The sequence below is a fragment of the Prionailurus viverrinus genome, chromosome A1 (genome assembly GCF_022837055.1).
Source record: "Prionailurus viverrinus isolate Anna chromosome A1, UM_Priviv_1.0, whole genome shotgun sequence".
NCBI lineage: Eukaryota > Metazoa > Chordata > Mammalia > Carnivora > Felidae > Prionailurus > Prionailurus viverrinus.
In genome coordinates, this window is record NC_062561.1 from 227,127,984 (window position 1) to 227,152,370 (window position 24,387).

Sequence of the window (24,387 nt, forward strand, 5' to 3'; positions counted from 1 at the left end):
TTGATGCCCTCCCTCTGGTACCCAACCGAGACCTGCATCACCACGGATGTGCGGCCTTTCTTCACCGCCCCAACCCCCCCCCCCCCACCACACCTGGAGGTTTGTAGTTGCCAGAATCCCTCCATCTCTCGAGGCTGCGATGCTCTGGCTTTCGAGACAACAGTGAGTCACCCGAGTCAACTGAGTAGTTAGCAGAGCAAGGGTGCGTGGGGCCTGATGTGGTTACTAAGCAGCTGAGCCTGCAGGGGGCATCGAATTTGAACCTGCCCCCCACCCCCACCCCCGGATCTCCTCTCTCCCTGCCATCTTCCATTGTCTTCCTCCTGCGTTCCCAAAATGCCCTTACCCCTCTTCTGGAGGGCTTCAGTCAATCACAACTCCTGTGTGATGACATAACTACTACGACAGCCGTGAACATTATTCCTCCTGCTTCCCACAAGCCTCTAGCACTTTCCTCAGGTTCACCTCTTCAGTCAGATGACACAATTTGCGAGGTTTTCCTTATTGAGTCCTGATCCCCACCCCCCCCCCCCAAGGGCAAGTGCAATCATTTATGAAATAGTCGATGTAAACAGGGGTGCACTCACCGTGACTCGTGACAACAGATTGCCATGTTGTCGAGAATTAAAAAAAAAAAATTTTAATGTTTATTTTTGAGAGAGAGAGGGAGAGAGACTGCATGAGTGGAGGAGGGGCAGAGAGAGAGGGAGACACAGAATCTGAAGCAGGCTCCAGGCTCTGAACTGTCAGCACAGAGCCCAACGTGGGGTTTGAACTCACGGACTGTGAGATCATGACCTGAGCCAAAGTCAGACATCCAACAGACTGGGCCACCCAGGTGCCCCTTTCTTCTTCTTATAAGGACATCAGACCTACTGGATTAGGGCCCACCTTAACAACCTCATTTTAACTTAATCACCTTTTGAAAGGCCCTACCTCTAAATACAGTCCTATTCTAGAGTGTTAGGAGCTAGGACTACTAGTTATGAATGGGGGGGGGGGGGCACAATTCAGCCCATAACGCTCCCCAAGCTTTACTTCATATCTTAACATTGCCCTTAAAATTTTGTGTATGCTTCTTATGATAGAAATTTCCAGAGTCATTTCAAAATTATCTTTCAGTATCTCTCTGCAGCTGGTCTATTGATTTCTTTAGAGATCCTGTCTTGCTCATCTTTATATCTCCTGATACCTGACATCACAGATGCATGATAACATTGTTTGAATAATAAAAAAAAAAGAAGAAGAAGAAGAAATGAAATGCTGCTCTTACAAAAAAAAAATGTGTATTTTATTTTTCAAAACAGGAATAGCTTTCTGATCCCATAGGTGTCACCAAAAAATCAGAAAATCTAGAAGAGGGTCAAAGAATAATTTCTAATGGTCTTTGTCCTTGTTATCTAGGAATAACATCTGTCAAACATATTTGCTTTTGTCTTTTCTTTTTAACACATTTTAAAATGATTATTTACTTATTTTGAGACAGAGAGAGAGAAAGAGGCAGAGAGGGAGGGAGAGAGGAAAGTCCGAAGCAGGCTCTGCACTGTCAGTCCAGACCCTGATGCGGGGCTTGGCCTCACGAACTGTGAGATTATAACCTGAGTCAAAATCAGGAGTGGGACGCTGAACCGGCTAAGCCACCCAGGCGCCCCTGGGTTTGTTTCTTTCAAAGCTCTCTACACGATTCATTTTATCGGCTGGGAAGAGCCAGGTGGCTGTTCCTAGTATCTAGCCCTTTTCTTCCTCCCAGTTTCTAGTTCTTGGCTGGGTAAATAGAAACCCAGAATAAATATTATATTTCCCAGTATTCCTCGCAGCTGACGACTAAGTTCTAGTCAACCGCATACGAATAGGTACCCTGTGCGACCGTCCCGGGGATGTGTGTCTGCTCTGTCAGTCCTCATCACTCACTGCTTCCTGCGGCCTCGAAAGCCGGGGCTCTCTAACTGCCATGAGCCACGGAGGCGTACTGCAGAAACAGCTGGAAGGAGTCAGTGTCCCTAAAGACTGTGCAACATCCCAGGCCTCCTGGCTTGGTTTATGAGAGAAAAATAAACTCGTCTGCCTTAAGCCATGGCCAGTTTTAAATGTTTATAACGTGCAGATATAACTTGTCGCTTCTTTGCCTAGTCATCTTTCCGCATCAATAAATATGGGTAGTATGATGGGTTAAAATGGCCACAGACCAGTCCACTCGGGTGGCCCCTCCAAAGGTTAAACGTAGAATTACCATACGACCCGGCAATTCCACTCCTCGTTGAATTGGATTCTGCAAAGGAATTGAAAACAGGTACCTGAGTATTCACGGCAGCACCATTCGCCTTAACAAGACGGTAGAAACGATCAAAAGACCCGTCAACTGACAAATGGATCAACCGAATGTGGTCTGTCCATACAATGGAATATTATTCAATCAGAAAGGTGAATAAAGTACTAAAAACACGTGGCAGCATGGATGAGCCTTGAAAACACTGTGTTGAGTGACAGAAGCCAGTCACAAAAGCTCTGTGTGGTTCCCCTTTATGTGAAATATTCAGGATAGGCCAATCCATAGAGACAGAGAGCAAATTCGTTGCTGGGGGCTGGGGGGAGACAGGAATCTGAGTGGCTGGTTAATAGGTATGAGGTTTCCTTTGGGGGTGAAAATGTTCCGGACTAGGGAGGTGCAGGTACCGTGAATATATTAAATGCTACTAAACGCACTGCGCACATGAAACGCTACTGTGCACTTCAAAATGGCGAACAAACCAAAAAACAAACAACGAGGTCACGCATTCTTTGCAGCTTCTCCCATCAAGAGAGGCTGGAATCTGGGCTGGCCTTAGGTCAGGTTTTGACCAATAAAATGCGGCCCACACAATGTCGTGTAACTTCTGTGCAAGTTCTCAAAAGGTTGTGCGAATTCTGCCCTCTCCCTGTCACGGTGCGAAGACAGACCGCGTGGAGAGAGTGGCCCAGCTGTCCCGGCTGCCTCCCCCCACCAGGTTCCTGCCGTATGTGGACGGCGTGTTTGAGGACCAGCCACAGCTGTGCACCTGTCTGCCTGCAGCTGCCGGAGAGAACCCAGTTGACCTTGCTGGCCATGAAGCCCAGTCAAGCCAAGTCAAGCCACGGCCTTGTGGGAAATAAGAAGTCATTGTTGTCTGAAGCCACTGAGTTTTAGGTAGCTTGTTACACAGAAGCAGATCTCTAACCCCGAGGGTGTCTGCTATGCACATTTGTCACAATTTACTCAGCCGGGCTCCTGCCGAGAGGCGCTAAGGTGGTGTCCAGGTTCCTAACTACTGTAAACAACTCTATCCTAGACATTCTTATACAAACAACTTTCTGCCCTTATCTGATTTTTTTCCCCTAATACTCTCAGCAGCACTTGCCTTCTGGAAACTTTAGGAAAACAACAACAACAACAACAACATTCCTAACATATTCTCAACTCATTTAAGAAGCAAAAGCAATAGCCACTTCAGGTGGGGGAAAACAAAGCCTTGCCAAATCGCCAAAAAGAGTTTGCAGAGGATTGGCCCTGCGACATAGCTCCTGAGTCTTACCCCCCCCCCCCCCCCAAGTTTCTCTCTTGCGTGCCAGCCTTGAGCTGTTTTCTGTGCTGGTGTTCAAGGCTGCCCTGAAGGTATATAAAACCCCCGTATATATACAAATACTTTGATTTAAATATTTATTACAAAATTCATGGGCCCATGGGAGGTAGAGTGACCCCTCCACGGAGATTTAGAATAAGAGCCCTTCGGGATTTGTTTGTTCTGGCGAACGTACGTGAAGAGTCTTCTTAGGGTCCGGGTGCCGGCTCTACTGTTGGTAGCCGGGACTACTGTCGTCATCCTGCGCCCTCGGGGAGTGAAAGTCACTCAAGCATGGCTCGTTAGCCTCGTTCAGGTGGAGGTGGCCCCATCCCTCACAATCCTGTGAAAAACACACTGCACTGGCCAGCAGGAGAAGCCAAGTGGCTGTCCTCCTGGGACTGAGGGCCAGCCACGGGCTCCAGAGGGTCCCCGAGACATGCCAGCCCTGGACTTCTGGATGACACCTTGTGTCCCGGGGGAGAGGGTCGGAGAGAGCCCCGAAGAGGAGAAATGAAGGCTGAATCGACATGGGACTGATCTGGGTCCAGGGTGGCTCCCGTGCATGGCCCAGCTGGCCCCAGACAGTTGCCGGCACCAAAGGAGCACTGAGACCACTTTGAGAAAAGCAGCCCACGTCTAAAGGTGTCTAAAGGTGGCACTTGCCTGGCCCTTAAGGCGATGCTCTTCTAAGGTACTGGCAGGCTGCAGACCACAAGTTGAATTAAGAGGTACTACAAAGGGTATTACAGGGCTTGCTGTATCCTTGGAAGGGCTGGAGGAGTGGGTTTTTAGGTCTCCAGAAACAATTCTGAGAACCGCAGCCCGGAATGGGCCTGGTGAGTCGGGGGCCTCCCCACCTACCCCCCCCAAGGAACCTGCTGCTGCTCCTGCTGGCCGGGTAGTCGCTGCCCTCACGGCTGACCACAGATCCACTCAACTCTGTCACAAACAAGGTCACCCCCATTTGCACTCCAAGCCCCCATTTCCCCCGAGGAGGGGAAACCTCGAGTGGGTGCGTGGGACTGGTAGAACTGAAGTCACATGTTTGGAGCAAAAGAAGCTTGAATATTCTCCGTTGGGCTAGAGGGATTCACATCATGAAGGCCCTTCTCAGCACGTGATGGGATCATCAGAAGACCCGGGGCAGCTCTAGGTGACAGAGCCCTGCTCATCAAGGTGGCCGAATGCTATCGTTCCACGAATCAATATAGGCCGGTTGGTAGAAGGTGATGAAGACAGTGAAGATTTAGTTTGGGCACGTGAAGGGGGAGAAGGAACTCGGGGAGGAAACAATCAACAGGGGTGTGGGAATACGTGGCTGGGACTTCTCCGAGCTGGAGTTACGGACGTGGGATCAATTTCCGAGGAGACCGGAAGTGACGGACCGCGTGCGGCAGCCACGTAAGCGTGGGGAAGTGGAAGTGTGCTTAGGCTTGAGCGTATTTCAGAGGCGGAAGGAGAGCAGGGGCCCGTAGAAGTGGCAGCGGAAGCGCCCCAAGAGACGGGGGAGCCGGACAAATGCAGCGCTCTCAAAGCTAGGCAGGACCGGCTACGTAATTTTCAGGGCCCAGTGCAAAACGGAAGAACGGGGCCCCTTGTTCAGAAGTCGGTAAGGAGTTTGAGACATCACAACAGAGTATTAACCCAAGCCCAGGGCCCCTTCTGAGCGCCGGGTCCTGTGCGGCTCCCTCTCCAGGCTGCCCGCTCTGGAAGCTGGCCCTGGAGCTGAGAAGTTCGAGAGTTCCAGAGGAGGGGCGACGTCAAGGGAGATGACATTTGAGAACGGGCTGTTGAATTTGATTATTTCAAGGTCACGGTGATCTTCGCGAGGGTGGAATTGCGGGCAAATTATCTGATTGTAAGCGGTGGGAGAGCTGGTGGTTCAGAGAGGAAGGCGTAGAAAGTGACAAGGCCGGGGCTTGAAGAGATGGCCCAGTAGTTCAGAGAGCAAGTGGGTTAGGAAACAGCCATGTATTTAAATTTTATTTTAGGGGCGCCTGGGTGGCTCAGTCGGTTGAGCGTCCGACTTGGGCTCAGGTCATGATCTCACAGCTCGTGAGTTTGAGCCCCACGTCGGGCTCTGTGCTGACGGCTCGGAGCCTGGAGCCTGCTTCGGATTCTGTGTGTCCCTCTCTCTCTGCCCCTAACCCACTCGCATTGTGTCTCTGTCTCTCTCAAAAATAAATAAACATTAAAAAAATTTTTTTTAATTTATTTTAATATTTATTTATTTTTGAGGCGGGGAAGGGCAGAGAGAGAGGGGGACAGAGGATCCGCAGAGGGCTCTGCGCAGATAGCGGAGAGCCTGAGGAGGGGCTCGAACTCATGAACTGTGAGATCGAGACAGGAGCCCAACTCGACTTGACGACTGAGCCACCCAGGGGCCCCAGAAACAGCCATTTGCAAGTGGAACAGACACAAACACATTTATTGGCTTGAATAACACAACGAGGAAAAACTGAAAAATCAAGAAAGGAGAGTAAGCGAAGACACGAGGTTGGGAAGTGGTAAACTTGTTGTGATTCACGGAAAGTCCGCTTCAGAGCCGCTCTGGAACAGTGAAAGAGCAGGAAGATACAAAGAAATCAAGGAGAATGGGGCCGTCACAGTCTCTAAGCAGGCAGAGTATATCACCCTGGAGGGTTTCAACGAGTTGGATTCCATTTGTTTATCACCTTCAACAGATCCAGGACCTCGCACTTTAAAAGGAAACAGATTCATTTGTGAAAACCATCCTCTGTGCTTCTGTGGGCCGTCAGTTTAGAAAGCATTCCCTCTGTAGTCTGGAGCCATGGGAATTTAGTTAGAATCTGCTATCCACTGAGTGGCCTGCTTCTGATGAGGTCAATTACATCTTAGCCCAAGTCCATCGTGTTTAGAAAACAAGGAAGAGTAGCAGATTCATTTTTTTTTTTTTTGAGTGTCTTATCCCTGCTTAATTTCTGTTGATTCCTTTGCACTTGTTTAGTTCTATTACAGGGTAAAACACTTCACATCATTTCACCACCAATTTTATTCTTTCTCGGCAAATCTTTCCCAATCATTCTCAGTTTCGCATGAAAAGAAAAATCCCTTCAGGGCTTTTGAATTGCAAGTTCTGAGAAATAAACACACACACACACACAAACATTTGTCTACAAGTTTCAAGAACATGTAAAAATGACCTTCATTTTTGTTCAGAAAAGCAAATACATTTAATTTTTAAAATATCCCAAGATTATAGGTGAACCCAAAGAACACCCGCTGTTTAGTGGAGCATGAAAAACAGGATTTTAGAGTTGTGTCAGTTATTAACTTCTAATTTGTGTGAAAGAACCTTCCTGCACTTTCCCTTTCCATACCTAGTAATTAAACCATTACTCTGACGGGAGCAATTACAGGTGAGTATTTAATAAAAACAAAAGTAATGGGAAAGGTTCTATACACGAAGACACAACCAGGTTAGGAACTGGTAGCAGCCACAGAACAACAACAAAGAACTCGATTTGAAATCACCAAGGAAGTTAAGACAACACACTTCAAATAAAATCAAACAAACACACGGTGGAAAACAAAAACAGAGGGAGATCATATTACTTCATTCATTATATACCCTACATGATTCTCCCTTTGTGTGGGGAAATGGCCCCGATTGTATTAAAATAAATCTTTCAGCAGTGTGGGTTAATTTTTGCAGCTGAATAAGAGAATGTAGCCTGAGCTTCTTTGGTGTTTTGCTTTGAAAATGACAATTAGCATGGAGTCTTTGAGAAATAAGGATAGTTGAGAAGGAATTTTGTCTCCGGAAATGTGCCCATTCTGTCATTAACATTCTTGGGGTGCCTGGGTGGCTCAGTTGGTTAAGCGTCTGACTTCAGCTCAGGTCATAATCTCCAGGTCCGCGAGTTCGAGTCCTGCATCCGGCTCTGTGCTGACAGCTCAGATCCTGGAGTCTGCTTCAGATTTTGTGTCTCTCTCTGGGCTTCCCTTGCTCATGTTCTGTCTCTCTCTGAAAAATAAACATTAAAAAAACCACATACACACACACATTCTTGAGCCTGTCACTTGTTAGAGGGCAAGGTTTAACTGTTTTAGCCTAATCAGCTTTGACCAATGGGTAAGACAGTTTCTTAAAAGGAAGCACATAACTTTAAAAAACTGGTAAGAAGAATAGATATTCTTAGAGATCTATCGATTTAAATTGCTTCCCCTTCTCTGTCCAATTTTGTCTAGGCCCTTGTAAATTTAACATGGTCCATTTCAACAATGGATTCCGAATGCTTAAAATAACATGCACTTTGCTGTTTGTTCCACAGTCTTACTGTTGCAGTTCATCTTTATGCCTTTTGGAGAATGTACGTTTATACAGAAAATCTGATGAATTCTGATAACCACAAGGAGTGATTCTCAAACTCAGAATTGCCTACTTGGGTGCTTACTAAAATGCTGATTTTTAGGCACTCAGCCCACCCTTGAGATTCACAGTTATATATATATATATATATATATATATATACACACACACACATAAATATATATATGTATATATATATGTATATATATACATATATATGCGTATATGTATATATTTTTTTCTTTTGTAACAACTGTTTCAGGAGATTTTGATAAAGTGGTGTAAACTTTTTTTTTTTTTAATTTTTTTTTAACGTTTATTTTTGAGACAGAGAGAGACAGCATGAACGGGGGAGGGGCAGAGAGAGAGGGAGACACAGAATCGGAAGCAGGCTCCAGTCTCCGAGCCATCAGTCCAGAGCCCGACGCAGGGCTTGAACTCAACGGACCGCGAGATCGTGACCTGAGCCGAAGTCGGATGCTTAACCGACTGAGTCACCCAGGCGCCCTGGTGTAAACTTTTTAAATAAATATAATAATTCAGTAAAATTCAACCCTTATGTATTGGATCTGGCTCACAACTCTATATGAGTCACAGTGGGGGTAATTATTAACTATATCTTCTTAATCAACAGGGAAGTGACCTTTAAAAAATTAATAGACTTTATGTTTTTGAGCAGTTTTAGGATTACAGAACAATTGAAAGGGAAGTGTCCCCTCACCGCCCCCCTCCCCCCAGTCTCTGTAATTAACGTGCTGTATTGGTGTGGTACATTTGTTACAACTGAGAAGCCAGTACTGGAAAGTGACTTTGAAAGGACACGGCCAAGGCCACGCAGGACATTGGTGGCTGGGTTGATGCCGGGGAACCCAGCCACACCCACACACTGGCTTGAACAAGCTGCCTGGTAATTTCTCTTGAGAGATGTTCTATACAGATTAACACCAAAATGACTGTTAATTGTTTTACGCCAGTATCTGGGCACAGGTGGCCCCAGGACTCGTTTGAGCACTTTGGCTGGTGCCTGGGATTGTTGGTATTTATCCTGGCCCCACCTTAATTTTGCCGGCAACCCGGGACACAAGCTTCCATGGCTTAGGTGTGTAAACATGTGAATCAGGGCACTAGCATAGCACGCTGTCACCAATTAATTTACAAATTGACTCTTTCCAAAGGGAAGTGGGGTGGGTATGAGGAGATTTATGCTGAAGCGCTGCTCTGAGATTCAGGTTACAGACACACTTGGATTTTCACCTAAGGATTACAGAAGGATGCTACATCCATTCATTCTCTGAGACAGGCTGGGGATACAAATTTTAAAGCACAGTTCCCTCTGTTAAGGAGCTTCAATTCTCCCAACTGAAGAAAGGACACCAGAAAAACAAAACAAAACAAAACCCCAAACAGACCAAAAAAAAAAAAAAAAAACAACAACAAAAAAAGCAAAAAACAAAAAAACCTTAAGCCATACAGTGTCCTCAACAGTTTTAGGAATAAGGCACACCCCGTGGTGTGTGGCTGGGTAAGTGGCCTGGCATTTCTGGGAAGACTGCCCCTGGAAGATGTGACTTTCTGACTTGAGTTTTAAAGGATGAGTAGCAGTTGGCAGATCCCCTGGAGAGAACTTCGCAAACCACTTGTGGCGAAGAACCAGTCGTTTTTGTTTCCAATTTGCCAGGTACCAATAGGAGAACTCTGCTGTGCCAGGCATGACTCACCACGAATCCGCCAATACCAAAGCTGGTTTACACTCGGTTGAGAGAGTCCTCCGGTCATTTGTTTGGCTGTCGAGGCATTTTTAAATGGCTACAAAAGTTCCTAAACCTTTGCTCTCAATTTTTCTACCTGTTACGGAAGGGCTTCCGTTTGCAGACCAGCACAGGGCCTGGTGCCTCCGTTTGAGGGCACCTGGAAGCTTATTAGAAATGCCCCACTGAATTCCAACCTGTCTTTTAATAAGATTCCCAGGTGGTTCCTGTGCACGCTCAGGTTTAAGGACCTGCCTTAGAGGAAACAACTCCGTATCAGGTGGTTTGATCCTTCACCTCACTTCCCTTTGCCGGTTTCCTTCAGGTCTAGGAAAAGGGTTACATTTTTTTCTGGTGCAACTGGCCATGTCCTCTTCCAGGTTACAAAACTGCATTCCCCGGCTGCTAGGAAAACGTCTGTGAACCCGACTGCAGGACAGAAACTCTACACGGGAAGGCAGCTTCTAGAAATTCTGAACAGCCTCCGTTCTCCGCTTTGATCTGGCCCAACAGCCGGGGCAGCTCGGCCGACCGCGCTTCCTTCCCCGGGGGTCGCTCATCTGCCGAGCTGCATTAATGAGATCCGTGTTGAGCGGGTTCCAGGGTCCGCTGAAGATCAAAGGCACAAAAGAATCCCCCAACCCCTCCTCCCCGGTGACTATTTGGTCTCTATCACCAGAGGGTAGAGTCGACTCCTCCGCCCACGCCTGGATGGGGAGGCGGAGACACCAGAGGGTGCAGCCCGGCACTCCCGTCCTCTCCCCTGTCCTCTCCTCTCGCCGCCGAGCCGGCGTCCGCCCCAGGCGGGGTGGGCGGGGCCGGACCCTGCCGCAGAGCGGGGCGGGGTTGGCTGAGGGTTGGGCTCCTGGAGGGGCGGGCGAGTGGGCGGGGCCCAGCTCCTGGAGGGGCGGGGCGGGGCGGGGCTGGTGGGCGGGGTGAGTGCTCCTGTCTGCAAATCTCCGCGCTGCGGTGAGCCGGCTGAGTCTAGGCGCCCGAACCCTCACCGCGGCGGCGCTCGCTCTGGGGTAGCTACTCCGGGCACGCTTTGTGGCCGCTGTCCCCCTGTCGCGGCGAGCGCCTCCGGCTGGGGCGCAGGAGGAGGGGGCGCGCTCCCAAGACCCCCGCCGCCCTCCCCCAGCCCGGGGGAAGAATGTGTCACCAGCTGTTCTCCGCTCGCGAGCGCTGCGCGCAGAAGTAAGGAACTTGGAGGCAGGGAGACAAAGGCTGCAGTTGGGACGGATGAGTTAGAGACTTGGGTTTGGGCAAACAAAAGGTGCGAAAGACGAGAAGGGGGTAAGGCGATGGCAGCCGGAGAGCCCCGCGGGCTCGGGTTCCTGGGAATCGCGCCGTGACACGCATGGTTTCCCCGGACCGTCTGCTGGGCTGACTTCCGCGAGCCGGACGCGGGACTCGGGCAAGTTGGGGAGCGCCCTGGAACAATGGACAACTTCTTCCCCGAGGTAAGTGCGCTCGCGCCGGCGACCCTGCCGGGACCTGGCCCCCGCGCCCCGGGAGGGATCTACCCACCGCGCCGCGCGCACGCTTGGGACCCTGTCCTAACTAAGCCCGGGAGGGAAAAACTTTCTGGGAGTCGCCTGAAATCACCCCCGGGGAGTCTCCGGATGAGTAAGCCGAGGCAGGTTTTGTTTTGTCCCGCGCTCCGGGACGTAGCGAAGGTGAGCCTCCTTCCGCGTGGGTGGCTGGCTCACCGGGTGTCCCTGCGGCGCCCCGCGCGAGGTGAGGCGGCGGGCGCCGGGCCGCGGCTGCCGGGGTGTGGGAAGCCCAATCGAATGTTCTACCGGGACGTGCCTTTCTCCAAGAAAGTTCTGGTCTGGTATTTCCTTTGCAAAACGTGCCGGCTTCCTGTGAGAGGGGCACAAACCCTTCCAGAGGAGACGGCTTAATGAAGTGCGAGAAGCGAGGCGAGGGTTTAATCATTCACTGTGTTCTCCGCCTACGGGACCTTTGGAGTCTAGGTGGTAGCGCTCCCCAAGATGTGCTCATTCAGGGTTTGAGATCACTCCAGAGGCAGAGATCAAAAGATCATGTGCTTGTGCTGACGGTCCTTGGCAGATTCTGAATTCGAATTTAAAGAAAATCGTTTGGGGCAAACAATGATTATTTTTAACGTTTAAGCTGATGCCCCTTTTAGGGCCATTGAGGGCGGGACACCACGGTTACTTGAAACCCTTGACTTGAGAACCTTTTTTTTCTTTCCCCCCCCCCCCCCTCCCTGGGATGGAGAGTTACTGTGGTTTCTTGGCTCCCTCTCCTTTCTTGGTTGTGTTTATTTAATAAATTCTGTTTTAAGTTTGAGGTTTGAAGTGGCTCAAAGTAAACTGAGTTGACTTAAGGGAGTCTGATGTGACTTTCATTGGAAGCCAGGGGACGTTTCGTGAATCCAGGACAGTTTTGGAATCTTCCAGCAAATTAGGTTGGTGAGGGCTTGCCTCTGTTCGCTAACTTGCTTTATCCTATTTAATTGGATATAATATTTCAAGTCATTCCCCCTGATGGATGCTTACCTTATTCTTAAACAACTGTATTTAATGGCCAAAGTAATAAATACATTCTTGCCTAACAGCAATATCCACTTTTTTCAAGGTGGCATCTCATACGTGATACCCACATTTGCCGTGAAAAGCAGACTGGAAAGGAATTATCCATTCGTATATATATATATTTTTTCTTTTAAGGAAATCTGTGGTTGAGACTATAGCATTTTTTTTTAACCCACAGAGCTTTGTTTTCATGACTGTAAGAAAACACCAGAACTTTTTACTGGAGTTGCAGGTTAACCAAAGATGGACCAGTGGGCTGTGTTTAATTGCTTTCATCTGTAAGAAAACCTGGGCTCCGCCTGCAGGACACTAATTCGTATTTTTTTTATTTTTTTATTTTTTGTGTGTTCTGGGTCCCTTGGGAAAGCTCGTGAGCCGTAGGATTTGTATTCGGTTTTGTTGGGGGTTTCAGTCCTGTTGAAGCCTGTTTTTGGACCAAGGAGGGGAGGGGGCTTGTGACACCCCCCCCCCCCCTGGGCAGAACTCTGCCTCCTAGTGCAAGTGGGGCAGAACTGCAGGATAACATGGGACAGCTGTGACCTGCCGGCACTTTCTCTGAAATACTTTTTCCTTACACCATACCTTGGGTAAGTGTAAGGAGACCTGGTTGTTGGATTTTATTTCAGTGATTAATATGAAGCTGGCCTTTGGCGATCATCTAGTCCATCCCCTTCAGTTTTCTGGATGATGGATCTTAGCCTACAGATGTCAAGTCACAAGCCCAAGGTTGAAGAGCTTATTACAGAATCCAGAGCCTTTTTTCTCTGTTGCTGGTGACTCACGTATTTGGGGGAAATTTTCATTTATTTAAAGTTATGCTTTTGGGGCGCCTGGGTGGCTCAGTAGGTTAAGCATCCGACTTCAGCTCAGGTCATGATCTCGTGGTCTGTGAGTTCAAGCCCTGTGTCAGACTCTGTGCTGACAGCTCAGAGCCTGGAGCCTGCTTCAGATTCTGTGTGTGTGTGTGTGTGTGTGTGTGTGTGTGTGTGTGTGTGTGTGTGTCTCTCTCTCTCCCCTGCTCATGCTCGCGCTTGCTCTCTCTCTCTCAAAAATGAAAACATTAAAAAAAACTAAAAAAAGATTTATGCTTTTAAGCTTGTGATGTATTTGTAGTACAGTATTCTAATCAACATTCAAAGTTCCACCCATAATTGGAGTGACCTTGGGAGGCCATCAAGGCCAGTCAGGGAGGCAACACGGTGCTGTATTAGAGACAAACTCCTAATATAGATCCTGTCTGTCTCCGGTAGTGTCTTCTAACAGGCCATCCTTTTGTTAAATTTCGTGAAATTCTCCAGTGAAGAAAATCATGGGATGTCCTCTCACAGGAGAAACAGTAACTGTGGAAGTGATATGTTTCCAAGGACAGCAAAACCGTACCGACTCATCACTAAGTAGTGCCCTGGTAACTGGTGTCTTTGCTAACTTTTTCCATTGTGATTTAGGCATAATGACTTGTTGCTTGTTGGACAGCAGTTTGAGGCTAACTAACACTAGCAATTGAGAAAAAAAAAGGGGGGGAACAAGATGTTGCATGTATTAGCTTTATGTGAGCATGGCCAGACAATAGCAGAATGGGAGCTTCTTGTGACTAGCAGCTGCTGTTTAGAGCGGGACCAGGATTTCTCAAACCGGGTGCCATTGACATTGTGGCTCCGTTCATTCTTTGCTGTCGGGAGCCGGCCCTGTGCCTTGTAGGATGTTGAACATCACCGGTCTCTACCCAGTAGGTGCTAGCAGAACCCCCAAGTTGTGACAACCGAAATGTTCCCAGACGTTGCTTCATGAGCCACCGGGAGTGAAATCACTCCTAATTGAGAACCACGGAGCCAGCCCGTGGAGCGTTGCCTCGTGGAATTGATTCCTGTGCATGTTGCAAGCACAGCCTTCTGGCCTGCGCTTGCCTGCTTTAAAAAGTCATCAGGGCTTTTACTGCAGGCCAGCGAGATGCCCGTGAGGTTTGTGCCGTCCGCTGATGGCTACCGACCTCAGAATGTTCCTCGGGATTGGAGAGGCCGAGGGCCCCAAACTCCCCTTACAGTTCCTTCGTGACCTTACATTTTCATGGCTTCTCTCAATTAAATTGTGTGTGCACTTCTGGGAAAACTCGTTTTTTCAGCGTTTGGAGTTAAGCTGTTAAAAAGTTTGGTGTTGGCAGAAACTAAGTTGGGGTACGTCTGTAACCAGAAGCCCTTTTTTTTTTTTTTTTTTTTTAAGCAAAGAGAAAAGGCTCAACCAAGTGGCAAGATTATTTTGCAAACATGTTGTTGATATTTTGAAGTGGATGGTGTTTCCATGTCCCTGGGGCCACGTAGGCAGCTAGGGTAGTGGAGGGGCGGGTACGTACCAGCTGAACACATACAGGAGCTGGACTTCTCTATTTGAGGAAAAGGTATGGCCCCCTGGCCATGTAAACAAAAGATCTTTTGAGGATTATTGATGGAAGGTATAGGACTGCTTTGATTTTCAGAATAAATATGTAAAATGTCCGTAAGTGTCATGAATACAAGCATAGAAGGCAGGTTATTAACGTCTTGAGATACATTGTTGGTGAAAATGTCCCTGCTACACCCGTTTCTTACTCTCAGGTGGAATCACTTTCCTTGTTTTCACTTAATTTGGGAAGGTGTCTTGGTTTTGTTAACCTAGAGTTCAAATAGCTTTTTAAGCTGGAAGTCATTCTTGAGCCTATTTCTCTCCCCCCTTCTATAGTATTTTTATTTTGTTTTAGGTCTCAGTGATATTTATTGCCTCGAGCAAAAAAAAAAAAAATCAAGACTTATTTTTGGGGGCTCCTTGTTCCGGCAGATCCTGAAGCTGACTCCTCTGGCAACGATAAAATAGAGTCGGGCCGTTTGCTGGGGTCCTCCTTTAGTTATAGCGCCTTGCCTTTTCTGCACACTCGGTCGAGGTTTCTGTTGTCAGATACTCATTTTTTGGCCCCTGCCATGTTGGGGACAGCAGAGCCCTGAGAGCAGCTGTAAGCTGGACAGTTGTTACCAGCAGGGAGCCCTGATCTCCCTGGCCTGGCAGGGAGGGGCTGTTCTCCCCCTATCGTGTGGCTTGCTGTTCTCACCTCTCAAATCAGGCACGAACCAGCATGGGCGGGGCCTCCACTGTTTAATCAGAGTGGTGGCAAGGGAGGGCGGTGTTTGCTTTTTTAGCTCTGCTGGCTTTAAGTGGGGTCACCTCTAAGGACACTCGCCTTGAATGTGCCCTTCCATTGAAATTGATTAAGAAATCGGAGACTTTATTTTTTTAGTTAAAAAAAAAATTTTTTTTAACGTTTCTTTATTTCTGAGAACGAGCACAAGTCAGGGAGGGGCAGAGAGAGGAGGAGACACGGAATCTGAAACAGGCTCCAGGCTCTGAGCTGTCAGCACGGAGCCCCACGAGGGGCTGGAACTCCGTTACTGTGAGATCATGACCTGAGCCGAAGTTGGGACACTCAATTTGAAGAGCCACCCAGGAACCCCTATTTTTTTCTGATTTTTAAATTTAGTTTTTACTGGAGTGTAATTAATGTGCAGTGTTATATTAGTGCCAGGGTACAATAGATTCAACAATCCTAGGTGTTACTACTCCGCGCTCATCACCATAAGTGCACTCTTATTCCTCTCTCTTTCTGTGAGGATGCCTTCTTGATGAGTTTCAAAATTTTGCAGAGTAACTGCTATGTAACATTTTCATATCATCTGCAGGGAACTGAACGTTCAAGAACGAGCAAACACTGAGTCTACATTAAGCTTAGCAATAGTTCCCCACACCTCAATGCCCCTCTGGGCCAAACGAAAAGCACTTCATCCTTAAAAGTAGAACAGATGTAGCTTTGGGGAGCCCAGCTGCACCCCTCACCCCTGTGGGATCTTGGGTTTTCTGACCTTCCTGGGCTTTATTTCTGTGGGCATAATAGTGTCAACCTTGCATGATGATTAGAATTTGAGACTTGGCACATGGCAGGTGCACAAGAAGAGATTAGTTACAGTAACTTAGAAAGTAAGAGTCAGGGGGCTCCTGATGGTGAATGAAATTCCAGAATGCAGCGGGGCAGGGAGATCTTGGCCTTAACGCTATTCCCCAGGATCGTTTCGTGTGCTAGATTGCATTTATTAATTTCCTCCCTTTCAACCTGTACACTTCTGGCAGATTTTGCCTTTCCAGAATTCTGTCTCAAGCGTGTCCATATTGCTTATAAAATCAAGCTCACATTCCTTAGTCTGGTTTTCCAGACCTTCTGTATTATTTTCCCCATGTGAATTCTACCCTCGAGGATCTCTTACAGGTCCTTCTCCACACCTTTGTGTGTGCTGTGCTCTCTGCTGATCAGATGTCCTGCCTGGCTAGCGCCTTTCTGAAACCATCCCTGACTGGTCTAGTTCACGGTGACCTTCTACCTCTTTCTTTCCTCTGAACTTGGCGCTGCCTCTTTCTATCCTGGTCTTGTTAGGAATTTACCCTGGTTTGCTAGAGGGTTTACCTATCTTTTTCTCCCTTTCAAATGAGTAAACTGAGCCTCAAGAGTTTAAATATCCAAGTCATAAGTTTTATCACCTTGTTTGCACTGAGAGGTCCTTATGCATAGGATTCTCTCCTTGTATCCCCTTTATTTTTCCCCCAAGTACTGATCCTTTTATGGTGAGAGGGGTGATGCTTCTAACATTTTTTCCTTGATTGTGAAACATTTTACAATTCTTTGAGGACAATAATAAATATGGCTGATGTTTATCGAGGGCTTACTGTGTGCCAGGCATGTTCCTGAGTACTGGGCATTCAGCAACTCGTGTAATCGATTTGCCAGCTCAAAGAGGAAGTCCCCATAGATGAAGAAAGTGAGACACAGAGAGATTAAGTAATTTGGCCGAGTGTCACACAGTTAGAAAGTGATCATTAGGATTTGATCTTTGTCTCCAGAACCTCTGTACTCTTCACTGTCACTCTTTTCTGTCCTGTTGGTGTCATTTGCCTTCTGCTTGTACCGTTGTTTCTGGGCTCTTTGAAGGGCAGTAGGCGGTTCGTAAATGATTTTTGAGTTAAATTGCATGGGGGTTTGGGTTAACAGGTAATCCACACTCCAGAAACCTTGAAACCCAGTAGGAAAATGTTAAATCACGCCATTAATTTTTACCTGGTTTTCTTTTTGCTTAAAGAAGACATACACTCTTGTTTCCTTGTAAAATGTGGTTTCTAAAGCGGCCGGCCCTGACCCCATGAGGATGGTAGGAAGATTTATGTAACGAGACACTTTGAAAACTAGCTTTGCGAGATGTGTTTATTTACAAGAAAGGGTAGGACTCGATTGTTTCCCCAGTTCTAGCTATCCATTATCCCCGTGTTTGCCTTTGAGGTTTTCTGATGGAATCTTCTCTTTCAATTCAGGGTTCCGGCAACTTTCCCAGCGTTTCTGCATATCGGTTGTGTATTCCTTCAGCTTATTAACGCCCATGGCGTGATCACTGACCACACGGCCGGACATTTCTAGAGAGCATTCCTTGATTGAAACAGGAATCTCAGCCTTGCCTAGAGCTTTTCGGAAAATGTGTCCACCAGGTCTAAAGTATGCAACTTGAGTCCCCAATTTAAATCTGGCGTCTCCCGTCACATGACCTCCTGTCACCTGACTCTGCCAGTTACGGGGAAAGGTGTTGGAGTTCTTGTCTGTTGAAATCCAGCCACAGCGAGGGAGTGACACATGGGGGACTGTAAATTTAATACCTTCACCCACGCTGCAGTATCGTTCTGCAGGATTAAATTCGTCTCTGTATAAAAGGATTTTATGTGTGGATTTTTTTTTTTTTAAGTGAGTTATTACAAAGAAAAGGTAGGCAAGGTTGAATGTTTGCACTTTGGGATAGGCTTATTTTTACTACTGGTTGGTCGTTTAGAGTCGTGAAGGTAAAAGACTTGGGAGATGTTGGAATGGACTGTAAACTTTTTTACGTGGCTTCCTACCCAACATTGGGCCCGAAAAGAAATCTGTAGTTCTTTTAAATGCCTTTTTTTTTTTGTCCACTAATAACATTTGAGTAGTACCCAACCATGGGATACATGATGGAGATAAGTGGACTTCTCTCCAAAAGCATGTGTTCGTGAAGTCCACTTGTGTGTTAAAGTTCACTTTAAAAGAAGTTTGTTTGTCCATAGACGACATGCTTGTGTGTAGCTACTGTTAATAAATTCTTGGTGTTACTAACTTCATACATATTTAAATTACGTTTAAGGGACTATATTTAGAATTAGGAATGTTCAGGCTTTAAACAACTTTCCCGAACACGGATTTACTACGTCATCAGTAATTGACATCACCATGTCAAAAGTAATGTACTATTTGCCACATCATTGTTAATTTCTTCTTTCCTTAATCTAGCAAAGATACGTACTAAATTTAGAAAATGCTATAAGCAAGAGACAGAAACTCCCTGAGTCCTGCTTTTTTTTAATGTTTGTTTAATTTTTTAATTTTTATGTTTAATTTTTGAGAGGGGGCGGGGAGGAGCAGGGGGTGGGGGGGGCACAGAGGCCCTGAAGCGGGCTCTGCGCTGAAAGCAGCGAGCCCGATGCCGGGCTTGAACTCACAAACCATGAGATCATGACCTGAGCCAAAGTCCGATGCTTGACTGAGCCACCCAGGTGCCCCCCCCCAGGTCCTACTGTCAATGTTTTGGAATGTTTGTTTTCCATGCCTCTCTCTATATGTTTCTATAAAAGCACATCTATAATGTTTTTCGTTTAAGAGTTGAGAAAAGTTTTAATTGTCGCAAAACTTGCAGGGGTCCTTTTCAGGGCCGGGGGCAAGAGTACAAATGCAGACCTCTGTCACATATCTAAGTATTTAAAAGTTCTAAATCAAGCTTACCAACCGGTAAATAAAGTGTCTTTGCCTACCTCGACATGAGGTCATGTGTCACGAGGGCACAATCAAACAATTTGTGTAAAGCTGTGTTTTTTATTGCTGAAAGCAGAATATCAAGGGTAGAAGAGAATAATTACAGTTGCAAATGCCTGGCCATTCTGTTGATAGGCCAGTGATACTCGCATGAGTAATACACCATGTTGTCCGTAATATATTTTCCATAAATCTGTTTTTCTTGTCCGTCTTTCAGCAAAATCACTATATGGTTATTGTCAAGATGTTTACAATTTATGTTTTATTGGCATTAACGCCAAAGTAAAAGACCTTCCTTGAGTCATAGCGGTTGTTAGATTTTTAATTGAGTTTGGAAAAGGCCTGCATTGTAAGGCAGGACAGTAGTTATTGGCATTGTCAACAAAGCTCATACAGCACTATTTGTTGTTCTTTTGTTAATTGAAGTATAAGTAACATGGTGTTATTAGTTTCAGGTGTGCAGTGTAATAAATCACCAACTCTACCTTGCTCACTATTCATCAAGATCAGTATATTCTTTTTTTTTTTTTTTTTTTTTCAACGTTTATTTATTTTGGGGACAGAGAGAGACAGAGCATGAACGGGGGAGGGGCAGAGAGAGAGGGAGACACAGAATCGGAAACAGGCTCCAGGCTCTGAGCCATCAGCCCAGAACCCGACGCGGGGCTCGAACTCCCAGACCGCGAGATCGTGACCTGGCTGAAGTCGGACGCTTAACCGACTGCGCCACCCAGGCGCCCCAAGATCAGTATATTCTTAATCCCTTTTATCTATTTCACTCATACAGCAATATTTAGATTAGAAAAATAATAGGGTTACATGTGATCGCTGGTATTGCAGAAAGCACTAAATATTTTCATTATATAAATCCTATCATTAGTACTGTGAATTTTTACTATTCCTTAAACTTTCCAATGCTCTGTATATTATAGAGAAACCATGTTAATTCATTAAAAATCTGTTTTCAATGTTTGTTTTTGAGAAAGACAGAGTGTGAGCAGGGGAGGGGCAGAGAGGGTGGGAGACACAGAATCCAAAGCAGGCTCCAGGCTCCAAGCTGCCAGCACAGAGCTCACACGGGGCTTGAACTCACGGACCACGAGATCCTGACCTGAGCTGAAGTCAGACACTTAACCGACTGAGCTACCCAGGTGCCCCTAAAAATCTGTTTTCAGATGAAACTAAACCTTAATGCATCTTGGCCACAAAACTATCTGCATAAAAATGTGTTTGGGGATTATGTGTGCGTGCATATTTTCCTTCTTGGTCTTGTAAATGTTTTTATTTCCATAATGTTCTGTTTTACATATTTTCTTGAAATTTTAGTTTTGTTGTATGTATGCGTCACGTATCGTTTCTGTTTGATGAAATTTTTCTCTAAAATTTTAAGAGCACAGTTTTTTAAAGTGAAACGGCCAAATTCTGTTCGGAGTTTTCGGAAGCTTTTGCTGTTCTTAATGGTAAACAGTTGTTCACATCGAATAACTGGCATAACTGTACATACAAAATAATATTTTCCACCAACAATCATGATTCATTCTTTGAGGAACTTCTGTTTATTTGCTACATTTTTTTTTTTTTTTTTTGTCTTTGTGATGTGCAGGGCACGCTGAGGAGCCTACAGCCCAGGGTAGGAGTCCTACCTACGTTTACAGGTCTAAGAATGACCCTGCCTGCTCCTCCTGGGCATGTATCATCATTTATATCACTATTTTAGGTTCATGCTTTTCTAGAAAACCGCACATGAACGTTCTTATACCTAGATCATGTACCCTTGTCTATTTCTTTTTTTTCTTTTTTTTTTTTTTTAACGTTTATTTATTTTTGGGACAGAGAGAGACAGAGCATGAACAGGGGAGGGGCAGAGAGAGAGGGAGACACAGAATCGGAAACAGGCTCCAGGCTCTGAGCCATCAGCCCAGAGCCCGACGCGGGGCTCGAACTCACGGACCGCGAGATCGTGACCTGGCTGAAGTCGGACGCTTAACCGACTGCGCCACCCAGGCGCCCCAATTGTCTATTTCTTGAGGATAATATTTCCTGGGAATGGAGATGTGTGATCAAAGAGGTTGCACGTCTTTACTTAGATTCTTTGGCAGCAAAAGTTTCATGAGAGGTGTCAGTGCATCTTCCATACAGCAAGCTCTGCAGAGATACCCTGTCATGATGTATTCGTGATAGGGATTTTGTGGCTTCTAATTAGAATCTTCATGACGTGCGTTTTTCATAAAGGAGGTTATCACATACTAGATTACTGGGCCCACTGTCAGGCTCTCCTCTGAGCTGCAGTGGAGGAGAGATGTTCTCAGTGAATTACAAGCTGGGCTGCCGATTCACATCAGGCCCTCAGAAAATCCCTGTGTGGGTGCTGATGTTCACTGAAGGTCAAAGTGCACACAAGGGACCTGGCTTTACGTTGCCTGGAGAGCCGTTGGCCGTTGGTTTGGGGAATTGTTTATGGATTTTTCTTTTAATTCTCAATCCTTTTGTATTGTAAGTATCCTCGTGTGTTAACCTTGACCCAAGTTACCAGTTGGTTGTTCTAACTAGAGGAATTTAGGTAGCCTACAATAGTATGTGTGTGTGTTGCATTAAAGCTTATTCTTATTGCCTCCACGAAATCTTTCCATGGACTTTGAACTAAGTGTTGAGTGTTAGGTGACAGTAACACTATACCTTTTATAGTGCATGCCATTGGCATTTAATACGGGTTTGCTTCAGGGCGCCTGGGGGGCTCAGTCCAGTTTGTGAGTTCCAGCCCCACCTCGGGCTCTGCACTGACAGCTCAGAGCCTGGTGTCTGCTTCAGATTCTGTCTCCCTCTTTTTCTGACCCTCCCCTGCCCACCCTCTGTCTCTTTCTCTCTCTCTCAAAAATAAACCTTAAAAAAAACTTAGTATAGGTTTGCATCTGCTCATTCCCACGCGTATTTTGTTCTTCTGATGATGTGAGCTGAGCCGTCTTGGGATGTTAAAAAATGCAGCAAGATATTCCTGCCATCCCTCAGTGTCTCAGCACGACTGGATGGAAAGGGGATTTCTTTGATGCAAGCTAAGACATCTGGGGCCAATGAAAGTGTCCTTAGCGAGTCCTGAGTTGAGTCTGACGCAAGAGTGGCGGCAGTGAGGGAATCTTCCAGGTGAAGGGTGTGATGAGAAGCTAGGGCGGGCAGCTGGCAGTTTCCACCTGCGGGCTTGTCACTCTGTGAGGAGCCGTGTGCCCACGTCCTGAGGCCATGCATGCCACCGGGAACGTCAGAGCCCAGAGAGATGGAAAAGCATCCCTCAGATTCTTACCCTCATCTGTTCCTGGGTCCTGCCTGTTTGGGAGGAATGCCCTGTGAAGATGAGCGCAGTATGGAGGCAAGGGGAGTGTTTTCCCCAGTTATTTCTTGGGCAGGGGCTCTTTCTTCCTGCTGCTTCTTGCTCATTTCTTGGGCAGGGGCTCTTTCTTCCTGCTGCTTCTTGCTCCCGGTCCTGTGCTTTGCAAACAGAGAGAGTTTCTCGGGCACAAGGGGAAAGAAAAAGAGCCATCCTATGGAAAGGAACTCTCTTTAACTTTGTTAACCTGCCCCCCAGATGAGGGGCCACCTGCTCGCCAGGCACTGGGTTGTCCCCAGCTCCCTGAACTGTCTGCCTGAACTGTCTTCACTTCCTGCCAGTCCCCTGCCAGCCAGCCCCCCCCCCACCCCCTTTGCCCTGCCTGCCTCACCCCAATCCCAGATCTTGCTACCTCTTTTGTAATTAAAATAGGAGCTGAGAGTACTTCCTGAGTCTTAGGGAGATGCCCTGTATTCTCACCACCCAGCTGGAGAGCAAAGAATTTCTCCATACACAGATTTTCTTTACAGCTCCTGTTTTTTTATGAAAAATATCCACTTGCCCTTGTTTTTTTCCCAAGAATGTGCATAGCGTAGGACTAGTGTTTCACCAACAAGCAGGTAAGCTGTACTTACAAGCCTAAGAGATTTTTTTTTTTTTTTGCTTAGTATATAGGTAGGAAATCTATGTGTGTGTGCACCCGTGTGCATGTGAGGTCCCATGCACGCACATCTATGTAACACATGTACGTGGACACGCGTTCCACGTGTATACATATATGCACACACGTGTGTGTTAGATTTAGCCTCTTGGTTCTAGACCGAGGCAGTCACAGCTGCTGATGTGGGAAATGAAGTCTGTTACCAAAGCCGTGCTGCATGGGGTTTTTGTCCACATGTAGTAGATGAATTGTTTGCTGTCCAGAAGTAGTCTCCAGTAGGCAGTATTTCTGAACCGCTTACGGTTTTCTGAGAAGATAAAAAGTTATAAGCCGCCTCCCCACCTTTTCAGGCGTGACTTGCCTTGCTAGGATGGGGTCCTCAAAATACCACCTTGTTGATCATGGACCTTGTATTTCCTTAAGATTTTCATTCTTTGGGGATTCTCTCGAAAGTCGGTGCCAAGTTCAAAGATATGAAGTCTGGGCATACTGTAAATTCTAGCATAAACGTTTTAGGTCTTGAGAACCACTGACCTTTGGGATGTTTCTCTTGGTGACCTCGCCTTTCAGCTATAACGGTTTCCTTCCTGCCCTTGGACAGATCTGTTGGGCTACTGTATTTTACGCTGTAAAACCGTGGTCACTTAAGATTCTCTTTGAGAAGGCCAGCGCATCTTTTCTGTAACTATTGATGGAATATAAATAACAAAATATGAGTAAAGTTGGAATCTCCTGTTGTTTTTCAAAGCCTACGTCAGAAGAAAAGCATCTGCTACAATGAGCTCTTGGCTGTATAATCAGGACAAGATTCTGCCATACCTTATTCTGGAGACGAAGCAAGCAGGTCAGGGCCTCTTGGCATTTACCGTGGAGGGTAATTTGTGCGTCTGTCTCTTCACCACATAGTTTTAATTGTCTTGTATTTTACCATCGTAAAAAAAAATGAAAACACGAGTCAGCAGTTCCGAAAGTGACAATGGGGGGCGAAAACCATTCTAGGGTGGCCCGCCTTTCACGGACTGTGTGCAATGTTAAGAAAATGTGCTTCTGACGTTGCAAAATCTCTGGAGTTCAGAGGGCTCTTGATGGGAATGTAACTTTATGCTTATTTGCCTGTTATCTTGGTGATATCAAGTAGATTCCTTTTACCGTGAGTCACAGAGAACGGTTGCTTTACCCAAGAGCTACACCAAATGATAGGGTCAGAAATCTAACTTAGGTTGTGTCACTTGAGTGTCTTAAAGTGGTCGTGGGCTCTTAACCCTCTGCCGGATGCCTAAATGTGAATCTCTGTGGTTGGTACG

At 46.5% G+C, this 24,387-nt stretch overlaps 1 protein-coding gene across 1 annotated transcript in view; it reads left to right on the forward strand.

The window, feature by feature from the left end:
* The first annotated feature begins 10,633 nt into the window (after window positions 1-10,633).
* The window catches only part of MYO10 (myosin X), a 227,509-nt gene continuing 213,755 nt past the window's right edge, over window positions 10,634-24,387 (forward strand). Inside the window, exon 1 of the mRNA XM_047860033.1 lies at window positions 10,634-11,119. Coding sequence (XP_047715989.1) covers window positions 11,099-11,119 — 21 coding nt within the window. The 5' untranslated portion in view covers window positions 10,634-11,098. The remainder of the gene's footprint in view (window positions 11,120-24,387) is intronic.